At 39.8% G+C, this 15,756-nt stretch overlaps 1 protein-coding gene across 1 annotated transcript in view; it reads left to right on the top strand.

The window, feature by feature from the left end:
• Nucleotides 1-15,756, top strand: part of cntn6 (contactin 6) — an 84,641-nt gene that overhangs the window by 30,982 nt on the left and 37,903 nt on the right. The window contains exon 2 of the mRNA XM_079578549.1: nucleotides 11,431-11,576. Coding sequence (XP_079434675.1) covers nucleotides 11,522-11,576 — 55 coding nt within the window. The 5' untranslated portion in view covers nucleotides 11,431-11,521. The remainder of the gene's footprint in view (nucleotides 1-11,430; nucleotides 11,577-15,756) is intronic.

The following is a 15,756-nucleotide window of genomic DNA, read 5'->3' as shown; positions in this document are numbered from 1 at the left end:
TGGATGTATGTTCGCATTTATTACGGGAGTAAAACGATTACAAACAAAGTATGACAGGCTCATGTTAAACTTGTGTTGGAGTGGTGATGTGGTGGAGGGTGAGAGTAAAGTGATGAGAAGTGACTTGTGTGTGAGCTGAGACACAAAGATAACCTAGAAATGAGCATAGTGATCTAAAAGTGATTTAAACGCTTATGTTATCATGGTATGTCTTTGATCTATGGACGCATGAACCATCAATCACATGGTAAATGGTCCCTTTTAAATTCTTCTCACCCAACCACTCACCCATTCACACTCTCATTCATACACCAGTGTACACAAACGCTGGAGGCACAGTGGGTAAGTGTCTTGCCCAAGGACACAACGACAGTGAGCGCCGGTAGGATTCAAACTGCCAACCCTCCGGTCACAAGACGATCCGCTCTACTATCTGCACCACTGCACCACAATCAATATTGCAGTTTTGAATCACAAAACTCAATTTTTTTTCTCATTAACTAATAAACAACTTAAACTAAATTAAATAATAAAACTAATTTCTCCATTGTATGTGCACAATCTACTGCTCATCTTTGAGACATGCATATTTATCACATTTATCATATTGCAAGTGTGATTTATCACATTGCAAATGTGATAAATCGCACACAGAGACAAGTGACGCACAAACGTCAGTTGTGTACCAAGTTTTCAATGCACCATGCAAGTGATTGTATATTTTAACACAGAAAAGGTGTCTGTGCTGAGATTAAACAGATATGTTATTACTGAAGATGGCTTCAACTAAGGCCATGGGAGTGTGTCTGAGAGTGTGTATGGGGGACGACGGATGGAAGTTAGCCCATGGCTACAGTCCAGTGTGGCGTGTTTACATGCATGAGACCCATGCACTGTCCAGACCAAATAAACCAGTAAATAAAATAAAATGGCTTCAAATAAAAGTAAAAAAATTAGGAAACGTGCATCATCAGTTTAGTTAGTTTCCTTTACAAGTGCGCATTAGTGAAAAGTATAAAACACAGTCTACAACTTCAATAAGAGAAATAGCAGGAGGTTCTCACTAAAGGCGTAGTTGGTTCCAGGTGCTCTTCAGGATATACGGACAGATGAGCAAATAAATGAAGAAATAAATGTTTTTGTTTTTGCATTTATTTATTCTAAGCACTTCTAACACTTTTTTGACACGTAGGTCTTTATCAAGGCAGTGTCTACAACTAGTTCAGATCGCACTGTTCTGATATTTAGATAAATAAAAGGTATTTGATATAAAAATATGTACTAGTTCATTTTTATGATATTGCAATATCGTCTTCAGAAAGAGTATGTTGGGATTGACGTTGTATCAACCATGACACATATCACCAGATATCAGGCAATGCACACCTCCATAGGCACATGCTGAAATGAGTGCATCTAAGCTTTAGAGCTCAAATCAAGCTAAGAGTGTATGTAAAATTCAGTGTTGTTTTTGTCAACGATGACGATGATGAAAGATGAAATTATTTAGTCGACGGCCCTTTTTTCATGGCGATGACGTAACGGTGACGAGCTAAATATGGCTTTTTGTGACTAAAACATGACGTGTGCAAGTTTTCATTGATGAGACGGGACAAAAATGTTAGTAAATGGTCAAACAGACACAGCGCAAGCCTGGTTTTACCAGACCCTCGTACTCATTTCATTTCGTACAAGGGTCTGGATCTTCACAATTGAGCTACGTAATCAGGTGGGAGGGGTGAACTCCTTTGAAACGACTGGATTTGATTTTCGCTAGCATTTGGTCGTGACATATGTAATGCGCCCGAGTAAGTGAAGCAAGCTCTTCATAACTCTTGGGGGCATTCCTTGCACATTCCAAGGCATCAATTTTAATTTCTGGATATTTGGGAGCCGAGCCAGAATGGATTGAAGAGCTTCCATTACTTTCGTATCCGCCGCCATTGCCAAACCACAACCAGCAAATGCGGGGCAAATGCTTGACCCGCCTCCCCCGCTCGCTGAATGGTAGGGTGAAATTCAACAGATGTAACACGGCCACTGAGATCAGACCCAGACGTACACGTAGGGAAATGATAATTGACTGGAGTTTACAGATGGCTAAGGCCAGGCTAACACAATGCATTTCCGCCTATATAATATGAGCATACTGTTGCATCTTTTACATTTACATTTCCCCTAAAACTTTTTTGAATTTTTGTCTTCTTGAACTGGATTTAACACATATAGGAATGTGACTAATGAGCATTGTCTTCAAAGACCAAGACCGAAAGCAAAGATGACAAATAGAATAAAATACAATTTGTTTCATATTGATGTTTTTATTGGTGACAGACGTTCATCATTACTGAAAGCAGGCTTGCCAATCCTCAGATCAAACCAAAACTTAGCTTGAAGCGAGGTTTGTTTTAGCTTGTCGCTGCTTTGCATTGACGGCAGGGAACCAAACAGATTTATATACATACATTAGGCTCACTTCCAAACGCAATGTTTAACTTGGAATATTTGAAGCAATAGAACAGGTGACAGAGATTTAACATGTGCGTATGAGTATAAAACTGATTCCAGCAGGTGCCTTGGTGATAATTATGACATGTATTGTTGTATAAGGTTGACTGGACTGAACCTTTTGGTGTCTTCTTGAGAGGAAATGAGGAATTGAGCTGTTGTCTAATGGCTGACTGCTCCGAAAAACTATTAGGCAACTGTGCAATGAAGCTCCAAATTTGATGCTGCAATTTGATGCTTTTCTCCAACTCAAAACTGTTTTGGTAGAATTATAGTTCTTTGAGGCGCAAAACTGTCATCACTCTTGAGACCTGTAATTTCAGTGGATGTTTCTTCTTTCTAAGAGTGGTTTGTTTCGCAGACAAATTGGGCCTGTTCACTCACAGAAATCTTTGAGGGAAGCAAAAGAGAACACACTGAAAGGTGACATTGCAGCTCTGTTATCCATCATTGATTGCTAGATTTGTTGCAAGAAACAGTGTGCTATAAGAGGAACTTCACAAAGCAGCTCTCACACGAAGACACATTTAGTCAACAAACAAAATTAACAGTTGTCAGAAGAATACCGCTATCAAAGAGCATAATGAGTGTGTCTGGAAGTGGAAGTACCCGCAGTAAACACATTTTCTTTAGCGGCGTGAGGTTCAAGAATTTGCCCTCTATCTATCCGTTTTTTGTTTTGTTTTTCACAATATCTATTGAGGAAAAAAATTTTGATTATTGACAATAGCGTATAACAATAGGCTTCCTGTGTAAGATAGCTTTAGCGTCAGGTATAAAAAATATATAAAATATAGGAAAATATCTTTCCTAGGATAGTTGGTAGATCAACCAGTCACAAGTCAAGAGAGTGAAACATCATATATATATCAACCAATCAGCTTGGCCCTGACCCTGCCCTAGCCACTAATCTTAAGGATAGTGGGCTGGTGCCTAATCTTAATATGTCTCTGATTGGATGATGAATGTCCACCGTTTACCAACTATCCTAGGAAAAATATTTTTGCTGCCGGGCCAGCCAGACGCTCCTTCATTCTGTTCAAAAGAAGAATCATCTGGGCAGCCAATCATTCCCTGATTTCACCAGTATCGGTCCACTAATGGCCTGAGAGGCGGGAGTTCATCGCACCAAGAGACAAGACCAAGCGGTCACTGCTCTCTTCCAAAACATTAAAGATGGTGTGGCTACTGATGCATTTTTTAAATAAGAAACAGCGTTATATTTCGCGGCACGGTTAGGACTTGTTCTTCACAGCTAGAAGGTCCGGGTTCGATTCCCATGTGGACGGGGCCTTCCTGTGGGCAGGGGAAATTGAATACCACCGAGCATGGAGTGAATGTATAATTGTCTCATGTAAAGCGCTTTGTGGCTATGGCGCTATGTAAATAAAGTTCTTCTTCTTCTGTATTGGCAGACATTAATGTTTATTGAAAAGGCTTCCTGCAGCTTGTTCCTGCGTCATATCCGGCGTTGCTCTAATTGGTTGATGGCGTCTGTCAACCCCACCGGGAAATCGGGAAGATCACACTCGCTCCTTGACTACATGTCTTTGAAAAAGCATGTAGTTTGGCAGGCCAAGCAAACGCTTATAGTGAGAGCCACGGAACTTAGAATGTTGCTATTATGGCCACTGCAGGCTGGGATCTTTTCACCTGCAGAATCAATCTGTCTTTGTGAGAGCGCTGCGGGAGTCTGTCTGGCCTGAAACCAAATTACACTGTGTAAAAAGCCTCCGTGGAGCAGGCATGGCCAGGGCTGTAGTATAGTGTGTGGTAATCAACTGGAGGGGTGGAACTCAATAGATCCAAAGAAAAAAGTTTACCTGTTAATAAATGCATTGTTTTTATAGTGTTAGTGCTGTATTTATATTTATTATTGTTTTTTATTACAAGGTCAAACTGCAACATGCTTTTGGTGCAAGTATTCAGGCATTCAGGTTACTATGATAGTCCAACTGAGAACCACCGGTATCGTAGGTCTTTTTAGAGGTGGAGTGTCATAAACTGTAGCTAAATAAGACATTTTCATGTTTTAATGTACAATGGGCTCAAAGGGTTGTGGGCAGAATTTCATCATAGGCCATCATTGGCCTTGACAACAAAAAAGTGCACCATATGGAGGCTCCAGCAGAGTAAAGTGAAGGTCCCGTTAGTGGCCATCACAGTCTCCTAACCTCAATATTATTGAGCCACTATGGGGAGAGCTCAAACGTACATTCATGCACAACGGGCCAGGAACTTATAGGAACTGGGGGCTTTTTGCCAAGAAAAATGGGCTGCTTTACCATCAGAAAAAATAAAGAACCTCATCCACAACTACCACAAAATACTTCAAGCTGTCATTGATGTTCAAGGGGGCAATACTGGGGTATGTAAACTTTTGATCAGGGTCATTTTAGTACTTTCTTTTCTCATTACGATTTAAATATAGTAAACTCAGTGGCTTCACACAACCACTAACAAATAGTGGGAAAAAAAAAGTTTTGGATTACCATTCATATACTTCGGAAATAAGTCAAAAAATAAAGCATTCTGCCAGGGTATGCAAACTTTTGAGCACAGCTGTATGTAGTCAGATGCAAGACATCAGATATAGCATCTTTAGTACAAACTTTCTCTGCTTATAGATGTCAAAAGTACTGCCCTAGTTTGGGCTCGTAAAGTTATGGTGATTCCTCTGTGTGTTGAGCAGTTACAGGTGCATTGGTGCAGTGGCCTCTCGCGAGGTCTTCGTAGTCCTGGTTCTTGGAAGGAGCCGGTGTCGAAATGGGGCACAGCTGGTGCAACAGAGACCACGTGGAGCAAGGCAGTCAGCTAAATGAGAGGCTATAGAGAGAGGTATGAAGATAGCCACCCTCTTCATCTACTTCCGAGCCTGCGTAATGAATCATCAGAAAGTTTTTATTCAACATGGGTTAGTATCATCCAGGCAGCGTCTTATGCCATATTGTTCCTATCAAAGATGTTTGATACAGATGATGATGTACTTTCAAAATTGTTCTTCAATTGCTTTGTTAAATAAGCCTTACAATTACCAGTAGTTACACTTTTTATTACCAATTTTAGGCCAAATTGCACTTCAAGAGTAAACTGTTCAGAGCCAGCCATGCTATACATTTATAACCTGATACAATCTTTAATGTTTAGGCAATGTAAAATGGTACAAAAACATACCATAACAATGATATCCCACTCTAGGTGATCTAGGTCATTCCTTCTTTATTCAGTGTGCATTTCTCAAAGTTGTGCAGAACAGCTGTCTACCATCAGTCCCTTTCCCATTGTAAAGCTCCTTTTGTTGCCATCTGTGTTTATATCGTCTTTGTTCAGTGTCTTCACAAGGTTAAAGCCAATAAGTCCCTGTCAAATACTATATGTGGCTCTCAGGGACCGCATTCCCTCTGTTGATATTATCGAAAGCCAATGCTCATTTCACTTCTATTCTTTTATCGTATTCCTTTGTGTATTCAGAGACAGTACCGCGGTGATCAGGTCCAAATTCAACCTGTTCTCCTGTTTGCAGAGTTGTTATTGAACCTTCATAGTGTTAGCTCTCCACGTTCATGTCTGTGGGTAATATTGGTTTGATTGACAGCATGCCTTCTGTGCAACTTCATTAGGGTGCCTTTCAAAAGAGACAAAAAGGCTGTGATAAATAATGACTTTGTTTTTTCACAGAGATTTTGGCTCATAGTAACTTTATTACTAGAAAGAGGTTAATGGTTTTATATTGTAATATTTTAGGCTTATGTACTTACTTGGGCATAGGTCGCAAATCTGATGACTATGCACACTATCACACTCTTCAATGGGATTAAGACGAAATAAGAGCAAACCAAACTTGCTATAGCTCCTAAAGTGAAATACTGTGCATTAAAATTCCATCATACCTCATTTGGTCAAATTGTGTCTATAATCTATACAGTCTCGTTTGTGCTCTGAGCTGTGATAAACTAGTGTCTTTATAGGGATTTATAACATTTTCATGGCATGCTTTCACCCAAAAGGTTCTTAATTACCCCTCTCACAGCAGCAGAAGTTAATTTTTTTCTCAGTCACGTGCCCATGCAATTACTCGGAGCGTAATGAAGTGGAACGCGGTTCACCAAAGTTCACGGGACATTCTCTATCCTTCTTCTATCCCCATTTTTCCTCCTACGCTGCGCTGTTCCAGAGTGGCCCGCTAATCATTGCTAAACGCTCAATCCGGCAACAACGTGGTCCAGATGCATACACTTATCCGAGCCAGAAGTCGTGCCTGCAAGCATGATTCCTGTGCTGCTATCTCAATATATGGAGCTACTTAAGGGGCGGGGAAGCTCATTATCTATGCTACGCTGTTACAGTATTAAGGATTATCCCGGACAGGTAGTTTACCTTCCGGGCACCATTAGCTCGGCTTCATCCCATTTGGTATTTCCAACACCTGCGACCACAATCCTCTGGGCCTGAGAATTATTACCTTTGTATTTTTTCAGTGGTGTATAAATTAATCACGGAAATCTCAAGCAACTACTTTAAAATTCTGGCCCATGTCCAAGAAACACAACCTCCCCAAGGATGTGACGGTCCTATGCATCATTAAAACAGAGTGCTTCTATCAGACGGAGGCGCAGAGCCAGCCTTTGTACCTTGTGGGATTGTGGCCTCTGCTCATTTGCACTTTGTGCATAATGTGTATTGTTGTGGCTAAACACAATCAAGGTCCTTGAGCCGTTCTTTGAATGCAGTAAAAAAAAAAAAAGAATGCCTGTTTGGGAAAGAACTCTAATTCAGCTTGGGAGTTGAAGAAGACGTCTGACTCTGTGGACTATGTTATATGCACACTTCCTGTACTTTGAGTGCTGAAATGATCAAATGGGTGAGATGAAGCATTACAATAAAAAGAGGGACACCACCTCAGGTCATCATTGGAAGGGGGTTAGAGATTGGGAGCGCTGCCCTGAGTCACAATGAAAATAAAATAAAAAAATACTGAGAATGAAACAGAATGATGCAGGATTACTCAAACCCGCATGAATTAAACAAAACTGAGCACCGGGTATGTTTCTGAAGAAGCCAGAAATCAGAAGAGTGAGTACATGCAGGCTTTTAAAAGCATTTTTGGACGCCATGTTTTATGACTCACAAAATGACTAGTAATTCAATTCAAAATGCCTGGAGTCCTCCTCTCCTGGCATGCATTAAATACAGCAAAAAAAACAATAGCTGTCTGCAATATAATTTCTCGTTCCTGGATTTTAAATGCTGAAATAGGTCAGATGAACCTGTCTGAGGTTGGTAGCGCTGCCCTGAGTCCAAATGAAAATACTGTGAATGAAACAGAATGGATTACTCAAACCTGCATGAATGAAACAAAACTGAACTGTTTTTGAAGAAGTCAGAAAGTGAGTGCATTAGCAGCTCTATCATGAACTAAAGCTGCAGTTTGTTACCTAACCAATATATTAAAGTGACAGTGAATATATTCTCAGTGTGCGATAAACCAGTAAGATGATTTGTCATCCTCACGAGAGCAAATGATCTGTTTTGAATTAAGAACTCTCAGTGGATGGTATACCTTATTGGATTACATTGTAGTTAGATGCTGGATGATGACATTATGGTACTGCTGTGAGTAGACACTTGGCAGGTTGAAACGGCAGAAATCAAATCAGTCAACACATAATGATCACGTTTCATATGTGAACACATACCATTAGAGTCAGTCCAAATCACAGGCCGTGCTGATTTGTTGGGGATGGGCGTTTGTCTGGATATGCCCGGGATAACCAGATAAAGAATACAGAAAGTGAAGAATAATGGGTTGGACACGGGCGCATCTTACACTTAGCAATTTACCTGTCAGTGCATATTGTGACTTTATGCACACTACAGACTCCACACTTATGTCGTTTTAAAGTGGTTCAGCAATCAAATCAATTGTGAATTATGACGATATAGGTAAAACTTTTCAGTTTACTCCCTACATTCGAATTGACACGTCCGTCTTTGTGTCATTTTGGGACATACGGCCAACTTGAGCTTTTTTTACTTTATAGAAATGTAGTTGAACAGCAAGTATTTTATTCATTTTTCATATGTAGTGGAGTGAAAGTAAAGCATTCTCAACAAAACTGTTTCTCAAGTAAAGTACAGATCCTCAAATATTAAGTACAGTACAGCGTTAAATGTATTTCGTGACTGAGCACCCCTGATTACAATGAACTTGCCGAGGTGTACATTTTCGAATCATTGAGCTACATTTGGCTTTTTCTGAGTTCTTCCTCCCACCGTGACTTTGGTCCAGCCTCTTGAATTTTAAACACATTGATTCAGAATTACTTACAGGTGCGGCCTATAAGAGTATTGATCCCACATAGGCATTTTGACGAAATGTCTGGAAAACATTTCGTATTGATTTCAAGTTTGCACAAAACCCCAAGTCCACGTCTGAGTGTGATTATCATACACAGTGTGAAGTTAAGCATCAACGTAGCGGCAGCAGCACTGTATTTTATGGAAAATAGGACCGCTATAACTCCATTGTCTTTGGGCCTCTGGGGTCAGAACACTGTCTATAGCTTCTACTGTAATATGACTACAGGTTCTTCATTGGATTTCTGTGAAATATATCAAGCCAGTGCATCTCATCAGAGACGACATCGGGCAAATCTCAGAATATTGATCCCTGCCTCCGTATGTGATTGAGATCCGCGACGAAGCTGATGCCGGGGCGCAAACAGAAGGCAGAAGGTTAAAAAAGTAGAAACCAAATCAATAATGATGAGTGACAGGAGCGAGCCGGAGCGATCTGTATTGTATTGTCTTCTCAGAATAAATCATGAAGATGCCGTTGAAAGCGCCTGCTCCACTGCTAATGTTTCTTTTGCCCTGTTCTCCTCCCGAGCGGAGCTGGTGCTGGCCGGTTCCATCCATCTGTCTGCACTGGTGTTTATCGCTGCTGCTCAGACAAGAAAGGACAAAAGGTTAGGGAGAATCAAGTACTTAACGGATTGCAAATAGGTTTGTCGCCTCATGTTCTGTTGTCATTTATGCATATACCAGACCAGTGGTTGGTAAGCGAGGGTGAATGAACAAGTTCTAGTGGTACAAGAACACTTTTCTGTTTGAATCATGAAGGTCCTGGGAAGGTCCTAGGTTCGAATCCCAAACTGGGCAGGACCTAATGTCTATTTCATAGTTTCATAAAGCAGGAACTATTTTTGAACCTTTATTTTAGGATTAGTTGCAGTATGATCGACAGTTTCTCTTGTTATTGTCAATCATTATATCAGCCAGAACAAGGTGAACTAAAACACTGAATCCTTCGATGTACGTCATGTAGAGTATGAATTATAACAGTGGTTCCCAACCTGGAGCCTGAGGGTCAGGTCATAAGAGATATTATCTGGATAAAGTAAATGGTATAAAATCACACTGGTCTGAGAAAGGGCTACATATACAGGAAACATTTCCATTTCTGTTTTGAAATGAATATGTTTTGCTGCATTTGTCAATGCCATGTTTGTTCTGCGTTAAAGCAATACTAAGTAACTTGTTCTCCTTAATAAATCCTTTCCGTTACAAGTGTTAATGGGATGATTGGGGGGTCTTTCATCTCGCCCTGGTGTCTCTGGCCAGCAAACCACAATTGCAACTTGACTGCCACCGGAGCCACCAATACACACTAATAGAATCACGAAGACGAAGCTAACAGGCTAACGGGCAAAGCTAACTGCGGGCTAGCGCCACTTTAAACAGTGTTTACAGCCAAGTTTGATTGAAAAAAGTTATCTCCATTGTGTTATTGGATGTACAATATCCCTCTCTCCCTTGCCTTTTCTGTCAGCGTAGTATTTACTCTCACGGACAATTAATAAGTAAAAAAATCGCAACATGCAATATGACACCTGCAGTTGCGCTTATGGCCTCTAGGGGCAAGAGTTACTTAGTACTGCTTTAAAGCACTTTGATTAATCCATCAAAACCAGACATATATTAGTAAATTATGCATAAGTGCATATTGCATAGGTAAAAACATCCTTGCAGCACTAATTCTCTGTTGACATGTTTGACAGTACAACAAAATTATTCTTTATAAAGTTAATATGTGTGTTATGCTGTTGTATAATCTGTATTCTTAAGTCAGTCCGATTTTGTTCATGTGGACTGTACATTGTTAAATATAAAGTTATTTACATTTAACAAGCTATTATTACTACTATTTTACTACTACTTTCTACCCTGACTGCTTTTACTTGCGTCATGTTAGGAAATAACTGTGTGCTTTTTACTGCATTTTTAGTTGTGTGCAACTGGGACAGAAACAGCCTATTGGTGAGCTGTATAAAAGAGCAAATATGTTGAAGGTAAATGTTGTGTTTGGCTGAGTGCGTTTTATGCTGGTTGCTGTTGTGAGCCTCTTCCCGTCTTTCACACTGCGACTGTTTTTAGGAGTTAGTGTACAAGGAGCACACACTTGATATCTCTGCCTGTGTATATATCTGCTGGTAGCGAGCCCTTTGGCACTGGGTCTCGGCTCTGTTTATTTGGTCTTATGAATTATTTATGACACAGACTTTTTACATCGAGTTCCAATGTAGTTCTGTTCACCGCTTCTGAGCTTCATGTAGATCACGTTGCGTCCTGTGCACTCGTACTTGCGCTAAAGTCTGGGTTTTACATTGCAAATTCAGGGCAACACATTATCATACGGAGGCAATGTTGACACAATGGACAACAATCCCAATTTGACTGGGAAAGAACTTTTAAACTACATTACTTTAGGGGGCAACATCCAAACACAAGCACAAGATCGAGTTTAGTCCAGGTCCGAGTTACTGTGTACCACGCTGTACTCATAAAGCTTAATAGAATTTAACCCAACATTATGTCGCAAACGTCTACCCTAACTCAGATTCCCTGTTCTTCTCCTTGCAGAGTCAGAGAGAGTTGGGTCCAATCCAGGGAGCCCTCTCCACAGTCGGACGCTGGATGGGAACAGGGACCGCTCTGACCTTGGGAAGTGAAGATGTCGTTGCCATGGGAACTGTTAATCCTGCTGTCACTCAGAACGTGCCTCGCTGGTGAGGAGTGGAGTTGGCCCCTCATGACACACACACCTCATATGCATAATACGTCTCACAGGAAGGAAGACTCGTGCTTGGTCCCAGGTTAAGGTTATCACTTCATTTCACAGAAAATCACTGCAGTCTCACGAGAGGTGTAGGAATATTCCACTGGCTCTGGAAATCTGTATAAATGCTCATGAAAGAAAATCAGGTTATTTTAGTCATCTCATGTATTCACTATTGCGGCATAACATCTATGGGAGAGATTTTTTTTTTTGGTTGGCATTGTATTGTGAAATCCATGCATGCCTAACAATAAGTGGTGTTTATGCAACAACGTGTTTTACTTTATATGCTGCCCCCACTGTCATGGCAAAATCATTTTTCGATGTAGAGAGACAAGGCTTGATCAAGTCTGCTTTGTTGTTAATGCGATTTAAAATCCAGTTGATGTCCAGCTTGCCATCATTACTGTATCAATACATATTTGCAAGTAAGCCTAAGGAAAATCTGCAAAAACATAATTATTTGTGACAAGGTTTATTGCATCGAGATATTTAGCCAACAAAAATATTTGTAATCTCTCCAGCTCCCATTGATATACTCCCAGGCTAATCATTAAATACAGGCTGGGGGAGTGCCATCTTCTTACAAAGCTGGAAACCAGTTTGGCACACATTTATTTGTTGTAACAAATCTCAAAACATTAACAGCGCTGCATTAAATGGCTCTCTTTATTATATGACGGACTCCCTGAACATTTTATGGCTTGATTTTACAATGCAACTACCATGCTTTATAACTAACGGCAGCGTCTGAAGTATAAGATGTAGCAAGCTTATAAAAATTCAGCGACTGTAACTCGATTCTCTGCGCTAATTTATTCTGTTCGCCACGTCCAAAAACATAGAGTAGATACTGCACAAGCACACTGGTTGGCTGTTGTATGCCTCGGGAATATGTTACACTGAGCAGAACTTCTTCAACATTTTTTTATGATACTTGTATCAGCATTTGTTCCTAAAGGTCAATAAGAAGAATTGCAGGATTGTGGAGTTCGTTAGATCCGACTGCCAAGATACTGTATAATGGTCACTCACTGGAAAAATATTGAAGTGAATATTGAGTGAATTGGTGGTGAACTCAAAAGGAAAGTTGCCGACAGAAGCTGTAAATTTTAGAGATATCAATTTTAAACTTTTACTGTAGATCACATGGCATGAATATGAGGGAAAAAAATGTTGCAAGTTTTCTGTCATTTTCTGTTTTCATATTAGAACGCCTTTTATGCCCAAAATGTCCTATATTTTCAAGAAATCTGAAAGATGCATCAAGCCAGGTTTAAGTGGTTTTATTCACACATGTCACAAAGATCTTTATTAAATTTATTAATGGAAAAATTTAATTTTGCCTTGTTTAAAATCAGGCTAGGAATTAGATATTAAAAATCCCTGGAAAATGTGTTTGTCTGAACCTATCACGAAACGTTGAATCAGCGCAATAATTAAACATGATATTGTGAAGATTAAGTTGTTTTAGGTTCTTTTTTGTCTGTTTTTGTTGCTCTTTTTGTAGTGTTTTTGTCACTTTTTGGTCACTTTTTGGTTGTTTTTTCATCGCATTTTGTTGCTGTTTTGACGTTTTGTTGAAGAGGTTTTTAGATTTGGGGGTTAAGAGGCTAAAAGAAAATGACCAATTTGACCCAAAACCTGAATTAAGTGCATTTATTAACAGAGTTGGTCTGCAATGATTATGACTATTCAATGCTCAATGTCTCTTAACAATTTGCCTTTCTTGTAGGGGGGACAATTTGAGTGTTGAAATGACATCAGCTGGTAGAACAGGGCTTTCGAGGAGATATGAAGATTACTAATAAACGCACAAACAAACCATCATAAAGCGGTTTAAGAAGAACGTACACTAATGTGAGCCCTATGAGTCCAGTACATTTTGATGGACCAGTGTCCCTAAAACTGTTGGTATGCAGGTGTGTGAGGGTAAACTCACACTCATGCCCTACATAACGTATAGTGTGCATTCCCATGAACGTTAATTAAGGCCGATTTGTATGTGCTTGTGTGTGTGTGTGTCGTGTGCGTGTCAGTCCGGCTGCTGCGTTCAGGGACGGCCTCGTTCTCCAGCAGCACGCACGCACCGCCCCTCTGTCAGTTCCCAGGCGCAATAGCCCGCCTATTAAAGGTTCATTAATTTGTTTAATTTAAAGGACACAGCAAGTCGAGTGAAAACGAAACAACTTCCCGTGAGGCCGAGGGAAACAAGGCCCTTACCTGAGGCACACACTCCCACTCTCATTAGGAGCGTGATGATGATGATGATGATGTGGGAGGGAGCGTGCTTTGTTCTAGCCAAGGTTATATGCAAAAAAAAAAAAGAAATATGAAGGTAGAAGAAGAATTCACATTTGGTTGATACTCGCTGCAGACTTAGCGCTTTATGATTAGAAGTTGATCCATGCTTGATATTACAGTATTTGAGTATTTTTACTCAACTATACATTTAAAATGATTCAGTTGATTTCATTAAATTACCTCAATGAGAAGAGCCTTCTGCTATTGAGCATGCACCACTAACAAGGCCATTCTGATATGTTCTCTTTATTACACGTATTATAATATTTGATCTGATTTTAGCACTCTAATTGCCTCCATTAAAAAGCATTTCTTGAACTGCTTCACTCCTCTCTGTGGCAGCATCAGAGGAGTCCAGGTGTGTTTCTGTTTTCTCAGAATTACTTATATCTATGTTAATGTGTCCAAGAGTCATTTAGGATTTTTGACACTTCTTTTAATTTTTTTTTTTGTGTTTATTAAGTAAGTATTATCTCAACACAAGGCCCCTGAACGTTAAAGCTCATGGAGGGAAGACTGCGCTGTGGTGTTGTGAATGCGTGACTGTACATCTATTGAGGGAATAGCTGGATTTCACGGGACTAATTAGTGCAACAGCGGTTAATTACTCTTGTGTATTGATAGTTTGGCTGGAGCAAACTAAAACAACAAGCTCCACTGAGCAGAACACCGGCGCGAGCTGCATATAGACAACTACATTAGAGGCAGCGCAATAATTACATTCAACCAGCGCAAAGCAACACCTGCAGTGTGATTACATTATTATTATTATTATAATTCTTTAATTTCAACGACACTAACTGGGATAAAACTCATCTAAAAGAAATTGTGAAAATAAATAAATGCATTATTATTGTACGGTAAGACAATTGATGCCTCTCTGCAGCGCACATTCCTCTTTATTAATATATTACCCGCCAAGCCAGAAGCCACTTGGGTCAAAACAAAACATGCTTAATAATTACATTTTTTATTTTTCATGATTATAAGACTAGTACATAACATTACAACTTCAAAAAGAGCCTGGAAGTCATCATTTGATTGTCTGGCTGCCTTACGAAGAGGCACAAATTTGAATCAGCTAGATAAAATAATGTTATGTTGATGTGAAATGTCAAAATGAATAGTTAATTGCATAATATTGAAACTATAATTTAAAGCAGTACTCAGTAACTCATGCCCCTAGAGGCCATAAGCGCAACTGCAGGTGTTGTAGCATGTTGCGTTTTTTTTTTTTACTCTTTCATTGTCCGTGAGAGTAAATACTACGCTGACAGAAAAGACAAAGGGACAGAGGGATATTGTACATCCAATTACACAATGGAGATAATCTTTTTCACTCAAACTTGGCTGTAATTACTGTTTAAGTAGCAGTTAGCTGTGCCCGGTAGCCTGTTAGCTTTTTTCTTCATGATTCTATAGTGTGGTTTTCTGGCCAGAGACACCAGGGGAGATGAAAGACAAGAACCCCCAGTCATCCCATTAAAACTTGTATTACCCCCAGAGGGACTTCGAAAATGATTTATTACGGTAAACAAGTTACTTAATACTCCCAACCATTTTTGTCTTGGGGATCTCTTGGACCAAGCAGCAGTACTCTGCGTTCCCCCGTGCCCCAAGGGTCTTGCTGAATAGACAATAAGGGAATTAGATAAGTATAAAACATAAGTAAAAAGTCAGTGTTTGGTGTTCAAAATAAAGCGTAATACTCACAAATATAATTAAACAGGCTTTGCTTTCCTAATAAAGATCTGTAATATTCACTTATATCTTTTTTTTCAAAAACACTGGGTCCAACAATCTAAAATATAATAGCAAATACATTA

Source organism: Gobius niger, assembly GCF_951799975.1.
Source record: "Gobius niger genome assembly, chromosome: 20".
Classification (NCBI taxonomy): Eukaryota; Metazoa; Chordata; class Actinopteri; order Gobiiformes; family Gobiidae; genus Gobius; species Gobius niger.
This window is presented reverse-complemented; position numbering and strand designations above follow the sequence as displayed.